The following is a 14,766-nucleotide window of genomic DNA, read 5'->3' on the forward strand; positions in this document are numbered from 1 at the left end:
ATAAAGTGTCTGATACCCCAACAAGACTACCTCTGGTTGCTACCCCCTATCCTTAATATTGATAAATATAGACAAGAGAGCTACCACAATATTAGCAATCAATGGAAAAAAGTGCAAAGTGCATATGATTCAGGAACCAAAGTGCTACTATAGTTTAATGCACATAATCCCATTCACATTGCACACGGTTAGGTACAGCTGTCCTCTAAGGTGTAAATGCCCATCACATAAAGTGCTAATGCATAAAAGTGCAGCGAAGTTAATAGCAGCCTAGTTGTTAACCTCTATTCTCTGTGTTGATAAGCACAAGCAAAAATTAGCAATCAATGGATAGAAGTGCAAAGTGCATATGATTAAAGAGCCAATGTGCTACTACAATCTAATGCACATAGTCCCATTCACAATTCATATACTGAGGTACAGCTGTCCTCTAAAGTGCAAATGCTTATTAAATAATGTGCCAATACATAAGATACAGTGGAGTTGATAGCAGCCAAACAAAAGAGGTAGTCAATATCACTTATCGTATGGAGGTCACATGTGCGTCTCAGTGATGCCTCAAATTTGCCTCGACGCGTTTCTCCGTCAGCGGTTCATCAGGAGGCTTGATACTATGTCATGCGACAACAGGATGCCATGATGTCATGATGAGGAGGAGGGGACCTGATGTGATGGGGTCTCCTTAAATAGTATACCAGACAGGATGTGACCAGTCTTACACCCTCCCCCCTTAGCCTCTCTCCTTGTAGCTCCACCCCTCCCACAGACATAACGCCCATCTCCGAGTATAGATAATAAGGTGGTTCCATAAACTTTGATGTAAAGCGCCACTCACATCATGCAGACTTAGGTGCAATATATAAACTCGCATGCCTCTGTTTATACAGCGTTCCATACCCCGCTCATGTGATATACGAGAGACCGGAAGTGGAGGTGCTAAATAGTATGTGCTACTGATAGTTTGTCTATACTCCATACTAGTTTGCGTTCCACCACACTTCACGTGTCCCGCTCATGTGACACTCGGGAAAACGGAAGTGGAAACGCTAAACAGTATGTGCTGCTAGCTGTTTGTCTATACTCCACACTGGTTTGTGTTCCACCAATTTTAAAGGGTATATTTTTGGTCACTGTAAGGACACTGTCACGGTGACAATGTCACGGTGACACAATTTTGGAGCAAGACAGACAGACCAGACAGACAGAATAAGGCAGTTATATATATAGATAGCTATAGATTCAGTATGGGAAGTGACTCATTCCTGTTGATTTCACTGCTGAGCTAGGTCTATGGACGCAATGAAAACTTTCGATCATTGAATGACTGATTGCAATGGAAGCTGACTGGGATATCTACCATGATCAGCTCTTTAATGGGGGGCACCAGTTATGTGGTAATAGGTTGATTACTTTTAGGTATACTAATCAAAAAATACAAGTGACAAACATTGCCCAGTTTCAGTACAGACATCCCCCAAAACCCATTCATTATTTTCATCTACGATTGATGCACCATCATGAGATACCACACAGTCTGGGACTCCCTGGTTAAAATGGACTAGTACAAAAGTCTGACATACCACTGAAGATATTCAAGTGCACCTCAGTTATAAGCTTACCGTATGTATAGCCATCCTTCATGATGTGACCACACACCAAGGATATACTATGCAGTTTCTCAGTGTAATTACACACATTAGTAACCATATTTATGGTGGAGAAGGTGAGCAGAAATGGGAAGCAACTCTTATTCTAGAAGCAAACCACTGATTTACCAGTCACAATATATAGTGAACGCTATTACACTAGTTTCTTTTTATTAGGCGTTTAGTCAGACACTTACTATATTGCCTACTCCTAGATTTGCAATCATTTGCTTAATACGCCAGAAGTAAATGTTTTCTGAAATAGTTCAACAACTCCTACGTTCTAATTATTATTGGTTTCCTGCTTACGTCTTAGAGTGAATTACAGTCAAGAGCTAATAGCCTAGGTTGGATCCTAAACAGACATTTATAGGACTGTACACTTTTAATGGAAATTAACAGGCTGGCAAGGTAAGACCATTCCTTATCTTAGTGATTCCACTGGTTTAAATTTAGGAAAGCATGTACGTCATTAGTTAGAGTAAGTAGGCTGTAAAGTGGTGAAGCATGTCAAGAAATCATGGTAAAAAGATAGGCACATTGGAAGGACGTAGAGATCATAGGTTTAAATTGTACATTACTGCAAAGAGTGAGATAAAAGCCAATTATGTTGTGCGTGCTATCATAAAAAAGCCATCTGTGCATATGGAATTTTTTATATTTTATTAATAAATAAAGGTGAGAATTTTATCATGCTCTATTTCACACTTAAACATTTAGCACATGCTATTGCCACTAGTTGGCCTGGGAGAAGAAGTATACAACTATTACAGGGATCCTGTCAGGTCCTCTGTGCAGAAGAAGTATACAACTATTACAGGGATCCTGTCAGGTCCTCTGTGCAGAGGAAGTATACAACTATTACAGGGATCCTGTCAGGTCCTCTGTACAGAAGAAGTATACAACTATTACAGGGATCCTGTCAGGTCCTCTGTGCAGAAGAAGTATACAACTATTACAGGGATCCTGTCAGGTCCTCTGTGCAGAAGAAGTATACAACTATTACAGGGATCCTGTCAGGTCCTCTGTACAGAAGAAGTATACAACTATTACAGGGATCCTGTCAGGTCCTCTGTGCAGAAGAAGTATACAACTATTACAGGGATCCTGTCAGGTCCTCTGTACAGAAGAAGTATACAACTATTACAGGGATCCTGTCAGGTCCTCTGTGCAGAAGTATACAACTATTACAGGGATCCTGTCAGGTCCTCTGTACAGAAGAAGTATACAACTATTACAGGGATCCTGTCAGGTCCTCTGTGCAGAAGAAGTATACAACTATTACAGGGATCCTGTCAGGTCCTCTGTGCAGAAGAAGTATACAACTATTACAGGGATCCTGTCAGGTCCTCTGTGCAGAAGAAGTATACAACTATTACAGGGATCCTGTCAGGTCCTCTGTGCAGAAGAACTATACAACTATTACAGGGATCCTGTCAGGTCCTCTGTGCAGAAGAAGTATACAACTATTACAGGGATCCTGTCAGGTCCTCTGTGCAGAGGAAGTATACAACTATTACAGGGATCCTGTCAGGTCCTCTGTACAGAAGAAGTATACAACTATTACAGGGATCCTGTCAGGTCCTCTGTGCAGAAGAAGTATACAACTATTACAGGGATCCTGTCAGGTCCTCTGTGCAGAAGAAGTATACAACTATTACAGGGATCCTGTCAGGTCCTCTGTACAGAAGAAGTATACAACTATTACAGGGATCCTGTCAGGTCCTCTGTGCAGAAGAAGTATACAACTATTACAGGGATCCTGTCAGGTCCTCTGTACAGAAGAAGTATACAACTATTACAGGGATCCTGTCAGGTCCTCTGTGCAGAAGTATACAACTATTACAGGGATCCTGTCAGGTCCTCTGTACAGAAGAAGTATACAACTATTACAGGGATCCTGTCAGGTCCTCTGTGCAGAAGAAGTATACAACTATTACAGGGATCCTGTCAGGTCCTCTGTGCAGAAGAAGTATACAACTATTACAGGGATCCTGTCAGGTCCTCTGTGCAGAAGAAGTATACAACTATTACAGGGATCCTGTCAGGTCCTCTGTGCAGAAGAACTATACAACTATTACAGGGATCCTGTCAGGTCCTCTGTGCAGAAGAACTATACAACTATTACAGGGATCCTGTCAGGTCCTCTGTACAGAAGAAGTATACAACTATTACAGGGATCCTGTCAGGTCCTCTGTACAGAAGAAGTATACAACTATTACAGGGATCCTGTCAGGTCCTCTGTGCAGAAGAAGTATACAACTATTACAGGGATCCTGTCAGGTCCTCTGTACAGAAGAAGTATACAACTATTACAGGGATCCTGTCAGGTCCTCTGTGCAGAAGAACTATACAACTATTACAGGGATCCTGTCAGGTCCTCTGTGCAGAAGAAGTATACAACTATTACAGGGATCCTGTCAGGTCCTCTGTACAGAAGAAGTATACAACTATTACAGGGATCCTGTCAGGTCCTCTGTACAGAAGAAGTATACAACTATTACAGGGATCCTGTCAGGTCCTCTGTGCAGAAGAAGTATACAACTATTACAGGGATCCTGTCAGGTCCTCTGTACAGAAGAAGTATACAACTATTACAGGGATCCTGTCAGGTCCTCTGTGCAGAAGAACTATACAACTATTACAGGGATCCTGTCAGGTCCTCTGTGCAGAAGAAGTATACAACTATTACAGGGATCCTGTCAGGTCCTCTGTGCAGAAGAGCTATACAACTATTACAGGGATCCTGTCAGGTCCTCTGTGCACCCAGAACCACAAGCAGTTTTGTGGACATATCTATCCTTGTCTAATTGTTTTTGCCATTTGGGTTCGCAGTGCAAAGCTGAATTTTTGCCCAAATTTCTGCCACAAAAAGGCTGCAGTTTGAACTGCATAGTGGGGTTTAGAAACCCAAATTCCCATAGACTTTGCTTGAAGAGCAGAACACATCCATTTTGACATTAAACGCTGCAGTTGAAAAAGCAGCAAAAAAGCAGGTAAAAAGCAACGTGGACACATAGCCTTACAGTTCCTTCATTTTGTAGCGTAGATAAACAGATCTTTAGAAAAAGTATTTTTAAAAGACCATTTACGAAATGCTAATTAGGCCTGTGACTAGTTGCAGGGGCGTTAGTTCCACGACTAGTCGGCCCTCCAGGCATGCAGTCATGCCCATGTGGGAGTAATAACATTCTTTACAACAGCCTGCGTCATCACGCTTACAGGGGCATGACTGCATGCCAGGAGGGCCGACTAGTCGTGAAACCAATGCCCCTTGTAGTGCGCTTGTAGTCTACTACATTCAAGCTGGATTAGAGCTTTAGTAGGAGTTGAGAGGGCAGAGGGTGTTTATTGAATCAGTGACCATTTAAATGTCTATAACAAATCTATTTTAATATAACAACGACTTACTATGATTACTGTATATGGAACATGTCTATCTGCACAATATATACAAAAAGCGGAGCATAAACAGCTTCCATTGTAAAAAATAAAAAGATCATAAGAGGAAACAAATACTAAATATAGAAATATTCACCGTCTTCATTAATCTCTGCTCTGTGATGTAGCAGTACATGTGTACACGTAACTTGTGTGAATTAGTTTTACAATTCACAGACTATCTTGCATTACACTCAGATATCCAGAGAGCTTACCAGCAAACATGAGCTCTGACACGTCCGGCTTCACATGAAGACACGTAAACAAGGGCATTGGACACTGACCGTCACTTATTTTCTCCTGCATGTTTGTCAACCTGCTGCTCATTCTCTGTAACAAGAAAAAAAAACCATCAATAGAAAAGATCTGGAATACAGACCGGGCATAGCAATCAATTAAAACAGAGTTAGGATCTGGATATTTCTAGAATAATTCGTCCTCCACAGATCAGCTGTGAGGGGGCTGCTGAGCACTAGGGAGTCCCCCTCATTCTTCAGCAAACACGGCTCCGGATTTTTGCCAGTGGTCTTTTCATTGTATATCCAGCACAGCCCCTACTGAGTCTATAGTATATAGGGAGATGGAGCCATGTACGCAATAAGCCCCTTCAGACAATTATAATCAGAGGTGAGACAAGAATTAACCCACTACATGACTATCAGATGAAAGATGCTTCCGCAACTGCCATCTCAGCTGATTTTTACACACACACACGCTCATTTGGTTGAGCACTTCTGTGTACTCAATTGAAAAAGCCACCGACTGACAGCTGTTGGCGACTTATCTCTGAGAAAACAGTGCGATTGTCAGTCCAAAGTCAGACACAAGTGATCAACATCTCTGCAGACCGTCTGTTGGCCTGCACCACCATACACATTAGACAGTCAGCTGAACCAGTTGGTAACTGCAGATTCTGCAGACTTAAATCTAATGTGTATGGGGGCCTTCAGACAGCCAACAATCTCATGTTGGACTATCTTAATGAGCACAGGTTAACAACATTAGAGGTCCTGGAATTCCTGACGATAGCTCATCAATAATAACAGTGGGAGTCTGTGATCAGAACAATCAGCTCTATCCCACTGCGGCCCTGCACAATGTACAGAGTTGAGACAGCATGGCTCCATATTCTGTATAGTGGATGTTCTTGGGTGCTGCTCAACTGTTACAAAAGTGAATGGGAGAGGAGTTACAGTAAACAAGATTAGCTACTAAAGAGTATGGAGCCATGCAGTTTTGGCTGTATACGCTTAGGCTATGTGTCCACGGTAGAATGTACCTGCGGATTTTTCTGCATGAAAATCCGCGACTTTCGCGGCAAATCCGCACCCGCGGATTTGCCGCGGATTTGCCGCGGATTTTGATGCGGATTTTTTTTTGTTTTCACCCATTCTATACCCAAAATCCGCACCAAAATCCGCAACAATAATTGACATGCTGCAGATTTTTCCGGATCAAAATCCGCGGCAAATCCGCCGCGGAAAAATCCGCAGCATGGACACAGCATTTCCAAAATGCCATTGAAATGGCTTGGAAGTGCCGCTGCTGCAGATTTTCGGAAAATCCGCGGTAAATCCGCGGCAAATCCGCGGCAAAATCCGCGGTAAATCCGCAGCGTGGGCACATAGCCTTAATGTCCAGCTGCAGCAGTAGCAGATAAGAGCTGATCAGTGGAAGGCCAAGGGTGGAATAAGCCATCAATATTGTGATCCAAGAAAACATCTTGAAAAACAAAGAAATGGTCAATTCACATTGCATTACGCTTTCATTGTGCGTTAAAGTTACACATTGGATCTTCCCATTTTTACCTCTGATGTATGAACCTGGTATGCTTTTGCAGTGGTATAGGTCACCAGTCAGCTTCTGTTAAAGAATGTGTACCTTGTGGTAGACATTTTTATGCCTGATGCCCTCAAAAGGAACAATTCAGCAGACCGCTATTCCATTCAGCAGAAGGTAGGTGTACCAACAAGAAATAGAAGAGCACCACACTAATATCCATATAGATATAAGACATGCCAGCACCCCCTCAAAATAAAACCCCACAACTAACTCCACAAGAAAAATAAGGGAGGTGTCAACAGTGCACTCCATACATTAATCCAAAAATACAAGTGTACAAAACAGTATATGTAAAACGAAAAGGACACAATATTATTAAAAACAAAGATACAAGGCATCACTGAAATAAGATGGATATTGAGTAGAAGCACCCTCTTTTTGAGCTAGTACAGCCATGAGTCTTCTTGGGAATGATGCAACATGTTTTTCACACCCTAATTTGGGGATCCTCTATCATTCTTTCTTGCAGATCATCCACAGTTCCATGAGGTTGGATGGTGAATCGTGGTGGACAGCCATTTTTAGGTCTCTCCAGAGATGCTCAATTGGGTTTAGGTCAGGACTCTGGCTGGGCCAGTCAAAAATGTTCACAAAGTTGTTCTGAAGCCACTTCTTTGTTATTTTAGCAGTGTGCTTAGGGTCATTGTCTTGTTGGAAGGTGAACCTTCGACCAAGTCTGAGGTCCAGAGCACTCTGGAAGAGGCTTCTTCCAGGATCTCTCTGTACTTGGCCGCATTCATCTTTCCTTCAATTGCAACCAGTCGTCCCGTCCCTGCAGCTGAAAAACAACTCCATATCATGATGCTGACACCACCATGTTTCACTGTTGGGATTGTATTGGGCAGGTGATGAGCAGTGCCTGGTTTTCTCCACACATATCGCTTAGAGTTATCACCAAAAAGTTCTATCTTCATCTCATCAGACCAGAGAATCTTATTTCTCATAGTTTGGGAGTTATTCATGTGAGCTGTGAGGTCTTATATAGACAGGTGTGTGCCTTTCCAAATCAAGTCCTATCAGATTAATTAAACAGCGGGACTCAAATGAAGGCATAGAACCATCTCAAGGAGGATCACAAGGAAATAGACAGTAAGTGACTTAAATATGAGTGTCTGAGCAAAGGGTCTGAATACTTATGACCATGTGATATTTAAATTTTTCTTGTGTAATAAATTTGCAAACATTTCTACATTTGTTTTTATTCTGTAAAGATGGGGCGCAAAGTGTATATTAATGAGAAAAAAATGAACTTTTTTTAATTGACCAAATGGCTGCAATGAAAGAGTGAAAAATGTAAAGGGGTCTGAATACTTTCCATACCCATTGTATATGCTGGGAACTTCCCCAACAAAGAGCAAATAACACGGTAAATGTGTAACTACGTCCTTAGGATGACAAAGTGTTTATTCAAGAAGAGGTTGATTTACATATTTTTTTTCATAGTATTTTACATGATGTTTATTTGCATAAAAAAGTTATGTTTAGATATTATTAATGCCAGATGACATGATATATATTTACACCATGTAAATATGGATCATGTAGGTCTATTTAGTTTATCTTCCTGCCTAATTTGACAATGCCAGTGGATTTGGTTCAGCATTACCATTTCCCTTCTACTGTTATCACTACTGTGAATCATTAACCATATGATTGGCAATATACAAGGAGCTATTCATTCTTGTACACACTTCCACTTCCTCTTCTTGTTCCTAATAACCCTCTAAAAATTAATAGTCCTGGTGTTTATCCGTGTGGGAGCATGTGAACTGCCTGAGAGTTAGACCTCCAATAAAAAACAAAAAAAAAAAACACAAAAAGAATATGCACAATATATAAATCAGATGTCCATTATAGTCCAAACATTAGGATCCAATTTAAATTGTTTGTTCTTACCCATAAAGCTCTCCATAGTGCGGCACCCCCCTACATCACCCCCTAATCTCTGTATATCACCCTATCCACTCTCTACACTCTGCAAATGACATTCGACTAACATCCACACTAATCCGAATCTTCCACTCTTGGATCCAAGACTACTCCCGAGCTGCACCAATCCTCTGGAGTGCTCTACCCCAAGAAACTAGGAGGAACCACAACTAAGGGTATGTGCGCACGTTGCTTTTTACCTGCTTTTTTGCTGCTTTTTCTTCTGCGCTGTTTAATGCCAAAATGGATGTGTTCTTCTATTCAAGCAAAGTCTATGGGAATTTGGGTTTCTTGTTCACACTATGTTGTTCAAAATGCTGCCTTTTTGTGGCAGAACTTTGGTCAAAAACTCAGCTTTTCAAAGAAGCAACATGTCAATTGTTTTTGCCATTTGGGTTTTGCACTGCAAAGCTGAGTTTTTGACCAAAGTTCTGCCACAAAAAGGCAGCATTTTGAACAACATAGTGTGAACAAGAAACCCAAATTCCCATAGACTTTGCTTGAATAGAAGAACACATCCATTTTGGCATTAAACAGCGCAGAAGAAAAAGCAGCAAAAAAGCAGGTAAAAAGCAGGTAAAAAGCAACGTGCGCACATACCCTTACTCTGCTTCAGACGCTTCTTAAAAACAAATCTTTATAGGGTGGCCTACCACAATCCCTAATTGAAGTAAATTCATAAATATCTCCACCACTATTTCTCAGAACATACATTTTCCTTTAGACTCCACCGCACCCAAAGCATTACAAGTACAAAGATTGGCTGGTGACTGGTTCATGCAGCCATTATCTATCCCCCCATTTTTTGGAGATGGCTGGTAAGTAAGCACTGTAGAGATAGTCCTACTATTTTTTTTTTTTTTTTTATTTAGGCTAAAAGACCTGGATGTGTACCATCATGCAAATTTATGGAAAATATCAACTGTCTGCTACTTTGACCATTTCTTTTTCATATCTTCCTTCTATTTCACTTTTTGCATGTTTCTCTTCTTGTTCCCCTTTTGCACCAATCACCTTTCACTCAATTCACTTAATCTTTTTGCAGACATGAATGCACACATACAAAATTATTGAAGTTCCAACCCTTTGACTATTTGATTTTGGTTTACAGCAAACAATCCTTGTTCTTACACACATTTTTGGGTCCGCTTCTTCAGAATTTTATTCAGTTACGACACAAAATCGCAAAGACAAGCAAAATCTCAGCTATAACATTTTATAAAAATGGACTAAAGACAAGGAATGTGATACAATTAAAAAATAACTTGCTATGGTTAAAAAATAAATGTATACATGTTAAGTCCCCATGTCGATGTCACTTGCTGACTATGCAAGTAATTAGCTGCAGCACTTACACAAAAGATAAATTCTCCTGCAGTGATGAATCAACTAGATTCCTTAGACAACATTAGATGTGCTGCAGTGATTGGGAATTTAACTTGTGACTATGCCTTTTTTGATTTTTTTTTTAGTCTGGAAATCTTTGAAAAAAATTGTGGAAATCCCTTTAATAAAACTGCTTTGATTTGATACTCAATGTAACAAAATCACTTAACTCAGAACTGACAGGGTGCCTGGAATATTAGGGAATGATCACATATCCAAATGGAAGTTTATGACTTTGATGGAATGTTTCATCTTTCTAGTTTAACATTAAGTTCATTTTTCTAATTTGACACCTTTGACTGTCATTGTGGTGACACTAACAGGATTCTACTGTCATGACTAAACACTTGTCCACGTTGCTAAATAATTAGCTACTATGCACCAATTAAATGGTGGGAATTATGCCTAAGTAATTAAAACAGATTTATATATGAAGTGCATTTGACGCAGCCATACATTTGTGTGTGCCTTTGTTAAAGGTGTACAAAATTACACCTACAGTATGACCATGGCATTTTTTCTTATGTTTTCTTTTTTCAGAGCGAGCGAGAAAACAGACATCACACATTTGGCATGACTTTAAATTAACTGTGTAACTTCAGCCAAAATTACACAAAAAGGACTGACGGCACTCCCAAAATGTAGTCTGAACAAGTGCAAAACTGAACATGACATATAATAGCAAAAAAGACAGTTGCACTCTCAAATACTAGGAGCATGCAAACCATGAATGTAGGAATATAGATATGCATTAATACTAAGGACATATTGAGCTAATTAGAATACAGATATTTAGACTGGATTTTTGGAGTGTGGTCAGTATTTTTTGTCTAGATTATGGCGTAATGCCCTCGTACTGTGCAGCCTTCCTTCATTAGCCACAGGTTATTTTCCTCTTCAGTAGCAGGTTCCTACATGCCCATACACGTGAAGGTTTGGAACCCAGAGAGGCTTCAGTTCAGTGTAGGTTCCCAGTAACAAGATATGCCTTGACGTGGCTACTGGGCAGATATAGAAATGGCCATTTCAGTATGCTAAATGGCTCAATTTTTCCTAGATTTCCTTTAGCAATAATGCATATCTATATTCTTATATTTATGGTTTGCATGATTTAGCATTTCAGAGTACAACTGTTTATTTTATTGCAGCCAAAATTAAGTGTAAATTGAATATACACTCCTTGACAGAAGTTCTGTCGCTTATCCATGTTATGTAAATAAAAGCTTATAACTGACTTTAAATATCCATTGGTTTCATAAATTACTCTTTTGAAAGCTAAAACCCTCCCAAATTTGGTTTAGGTTATGAAAAAGTTGCTGCAAAGCTGAAACATTTAATGAACACAGAAAGGTCAGATTTTGCAAGACAAAAGTTTTGTCGCCCACAAAAGTAATGTGAAATTCAAACAAATAATTAACTTCTAATACAAAGATATGTTGCATAAAATTGGTGAATGAAGTAGTGGTGCTATTAGAGCCATATTTAATATTTTGTGCGACTTCCATGAGCTTGAAGGACTGCATCCATGCGGTTTAACAATGATTCATACAATTTATTGATGGAATAGCAAAGAATGCAGTCTTACATGCCTCCCAGAGTTCATCTAGATTCTTTGTTTTTGTCTTCCAAGCTTCCTCTTTCATCCTACCCCAAACATGCTCAATAATGTTCATGTCTGGTGACTGGGCTGTCCAGACCTTGAGCACCTTGATCTTCTTTGCCAGGAGAAACTTTGTTGTAGAAATGGATGTATGAGATGGAGCACCATCCTGCTGCAGAATTTGACCCCTTTTATGATTGGGAATGCAATACTTCTTGATATTTTAGGCTATTGATATTGCCTTCCACCTTGCAAATGTTTTGCACACCCCCATACTGAATGTAACCCCAGACCATGATCTTTCCACCATCAAACTTAACTGTTTTCTGGATCCATACGGGTCTCCTGCAGTATTTGCGGCAGCTTTGGTGTAATTCAACTGAAGATTCATCAGTGAAATCTACCTTCTGCCACTTATCCATCTTCCATCTGTTTAGCAGGCTTTGGGACTTGGCAAATGACACATGGTTTAAGTGCTGGCTTCTGGGCACTGATTCGACCATGGAGACCATTTCGAGACAGAATCCTACAAACTGTTCTAGTTGACACAGGGACTTGAGGGGAACAGGACTTTTGGAGTTCTGCTGCAGTGGAAGAGGGGCTGGCTTTGGATTTTCTAACCAACAAACGTTCCTCCTGAGCAGTTGTGTTGCGGGGTCTGCCGGACCTGGGCTTGTCAAAAACTTCTCGTCTCTTCAAATCTTTTTTTAATTCTTTGTACTTGACGCTGAGACACATTAAAGATGCCAGCCACCTATGCAGTGGATATGGTCTTTAGCCTCTTGATAATCAAGGCTTTGGTCGCAGGGTGGATTTTTGGCATGTTGTCAGATGTCAAGTTGCAGTTCAAGTGAAGGTCTGGGGTGCTGGGTTTCTTTTTATACACACCTACTAATTAACTGATCATTTAGTGAGCACAGGTGAGGATGTAAACTAGGATTGGGTGCATTATATGATAAGGCGACAAAACTTTTGTCTTGCCAAAATCTGACCTTTCTGTGTTCATTAAATGATCAATATTTCAGCTTTGCAGCAACTTTATTTTCATACCCTAAACCAAATTTGGGAGGGTTTCAGCTTTCAAAAGAGTAATTTATAAAACCAATGGATGAATTTAAAGTCAGGTTATAAGCTTTTATTTACATAACATGAATAAGTGACAGAACTTCTGTCAAGGAGTGTAATTAATGAGAAACTGATTTAATAAAATCAATGATCTATATTCTATATTCTGATTTTAAAGAATGAAACTATTACTGGACTGTGCGTAACAACATCATGATATACCTCATATTGGTCTATAAATTCCTGAGAAGTACAAGGTTATATATACACATTCCTAACCTTACACTTAGAAGCTTCATTATACCCACCGTTTTTTAATAGAAAACTCATGAAAGTAGGTTACATTTTAGGAAAAATGTAAATTAAAGTGGAACAAGTCACCATGAAAAAAAGCAGTCCAGACTGCAGGCATCCTGTAATAGAGCAGAGAATGGATTCATATATAGTTTTGTGAAAAACGTTTTAGTATAACCTGTGCTATATGCATTTAAACCTCTGCTCTTTTGGAAAGTTTTGGATCAGTTGGAGGTCCTCTCACTGACTGGCAGTATATGTGTGCACTGATCGGACTGCCCACTAGACCGAAAATCCCAGAAAGAGGATTAAAGGCTGCCGGCAGGTTGATCTCCATTTTCATGGTGACAGGTTCTCTTTCGTTGCATGAAATAGAAGAGACATACAAAAATGTCTTACATCTTGGATAAGTGTCTCCCCAATGAGCATGGAAAAAACATCAGTGAAAGTCACAGGCTGTCCAGCGCTCTTCTTCTTCCATAAAGCTTCAACATAGCGTTTGATTTTCTGGGGTGTTAGTAAAAGAAGGGGGCTGTAACTGACATTGTGCATGAGTTCTTGATTGATTTCTTTTGGACCTTTCTTTGGGAATTCGGGATGGGAATAAAGTGTTGACATATACCTGAAATGCAGTCCAAAAGACAAAAGTATTCAGAAAAGTAAACAACATTTTACAAGACAAAAAATCCACCTGAGATTTGTTCTTACAAAAATAACCCTTTAAAAATTCACTTTTAATTAATTTAGATTAAAATAGATATCCCAAAATGAAAAAAAAAAAAAACATACACACATATATATATATAATATATATATATATATATATATATATATATATACACACATACAAATAAATAGAAAAGTGCTGCAGTGCAGAATGGGAGTGGTCAACACCCTTACACTTCACCCTACCTAGCCTGCGGAGGTCGGCACCCTAGGTTACATAATGGCGCCCCTGCTCAGACGTCGGCTTGCCCTCCTCTCCCTGCACTAAGTTATAAGTGCAGCTAGTCTGGGAGTATAGGAGTGCTCAAACAGGGTTTTTCTGCACTGTCAGAAAATAACACAAGATGCAAAAAATTGAATATCAAGGGTAGAACCTGTTATCATTTAACACATATGTGAATATGACTCTACAGGAATAGGGTGTAATATCAGAACAGGCTCTGTCATAAAAAATGCCTGAAAAGGTTCAAAACAACTCAAAAAACCAGTCTTTATGAGTAGAGATGAGCGAACCGGTCCCGGTTCGGCTCGAGGTCGGTTTGCCGAACGAAGGTCCCGTTCGAGTTCGGTTCGTCGAACGTTCGACGAACCGAACTCGAGCCAATAGGAAACAATGGCAGGCAATCACAAACACAGAAAAACACCTAGAAAACACCCTCAAAGGTGTCCAAAAGGTGACAAACAACTCACAACACAACACAAACACATGGGAAAGTGACAAGGACATATACTCATGCGAAAACAAAACAGCTGGACAAGGAAAAAGAGGAGGACACACAGATATAGGCATGGCACGCCCTTCTAAAGTCATGTAAAACACCGCAAGGTGACTCCAAG

General features: G+C 40.0%; 1 protein-coding gene across 3 annotated transcripts in view; it reads right to left on the reverse strand.

Moving 5' to 3' along the window:
• Positions 1-14,766, reverse strand: part of PLA2G4A (phospholipase A2 group IVA) — a 337,394-nt gene that overhangs the window by 125,696 nt on the left and 196,932 nt on the right. For all 3 annotated transcript variants that reach the window (XM_075320930.1, XM_075320931.1, XM_075320933.1), the window contains 2 exons: positions 13,603-13,825; positions 5,303-5,417 (listed from right to left, as the gene is read on the reverse strand). In XM_075320930.1, coding sequence (XP_075177045.1) covers positions 5,303-5,417; positions 13,603-13,825 — 338 coding nt within the window. The remainder of the gene's footprint in view (positions 1-5,302; positions 5,418-13,602; positions 13,826-14,766) is intronic.

This window comes from Anomaloglossus baeobatrachus, chromosome 8, assembly GCF_048569485.1.
Source record: "Anomaloglossus baeobatrachus isolate aAnoBae1 chromosome 8, aAnoBae1.hap1, whole genome shotgun sequence".
Classification (NCBI taxonomy): domain Eukaryota; kingdom Metazoa; phylum Chordata; class Amphibia; order Anura; family Aromobatidae; genus Anomaloglossus; species Anomaloglossus baeobatrachus.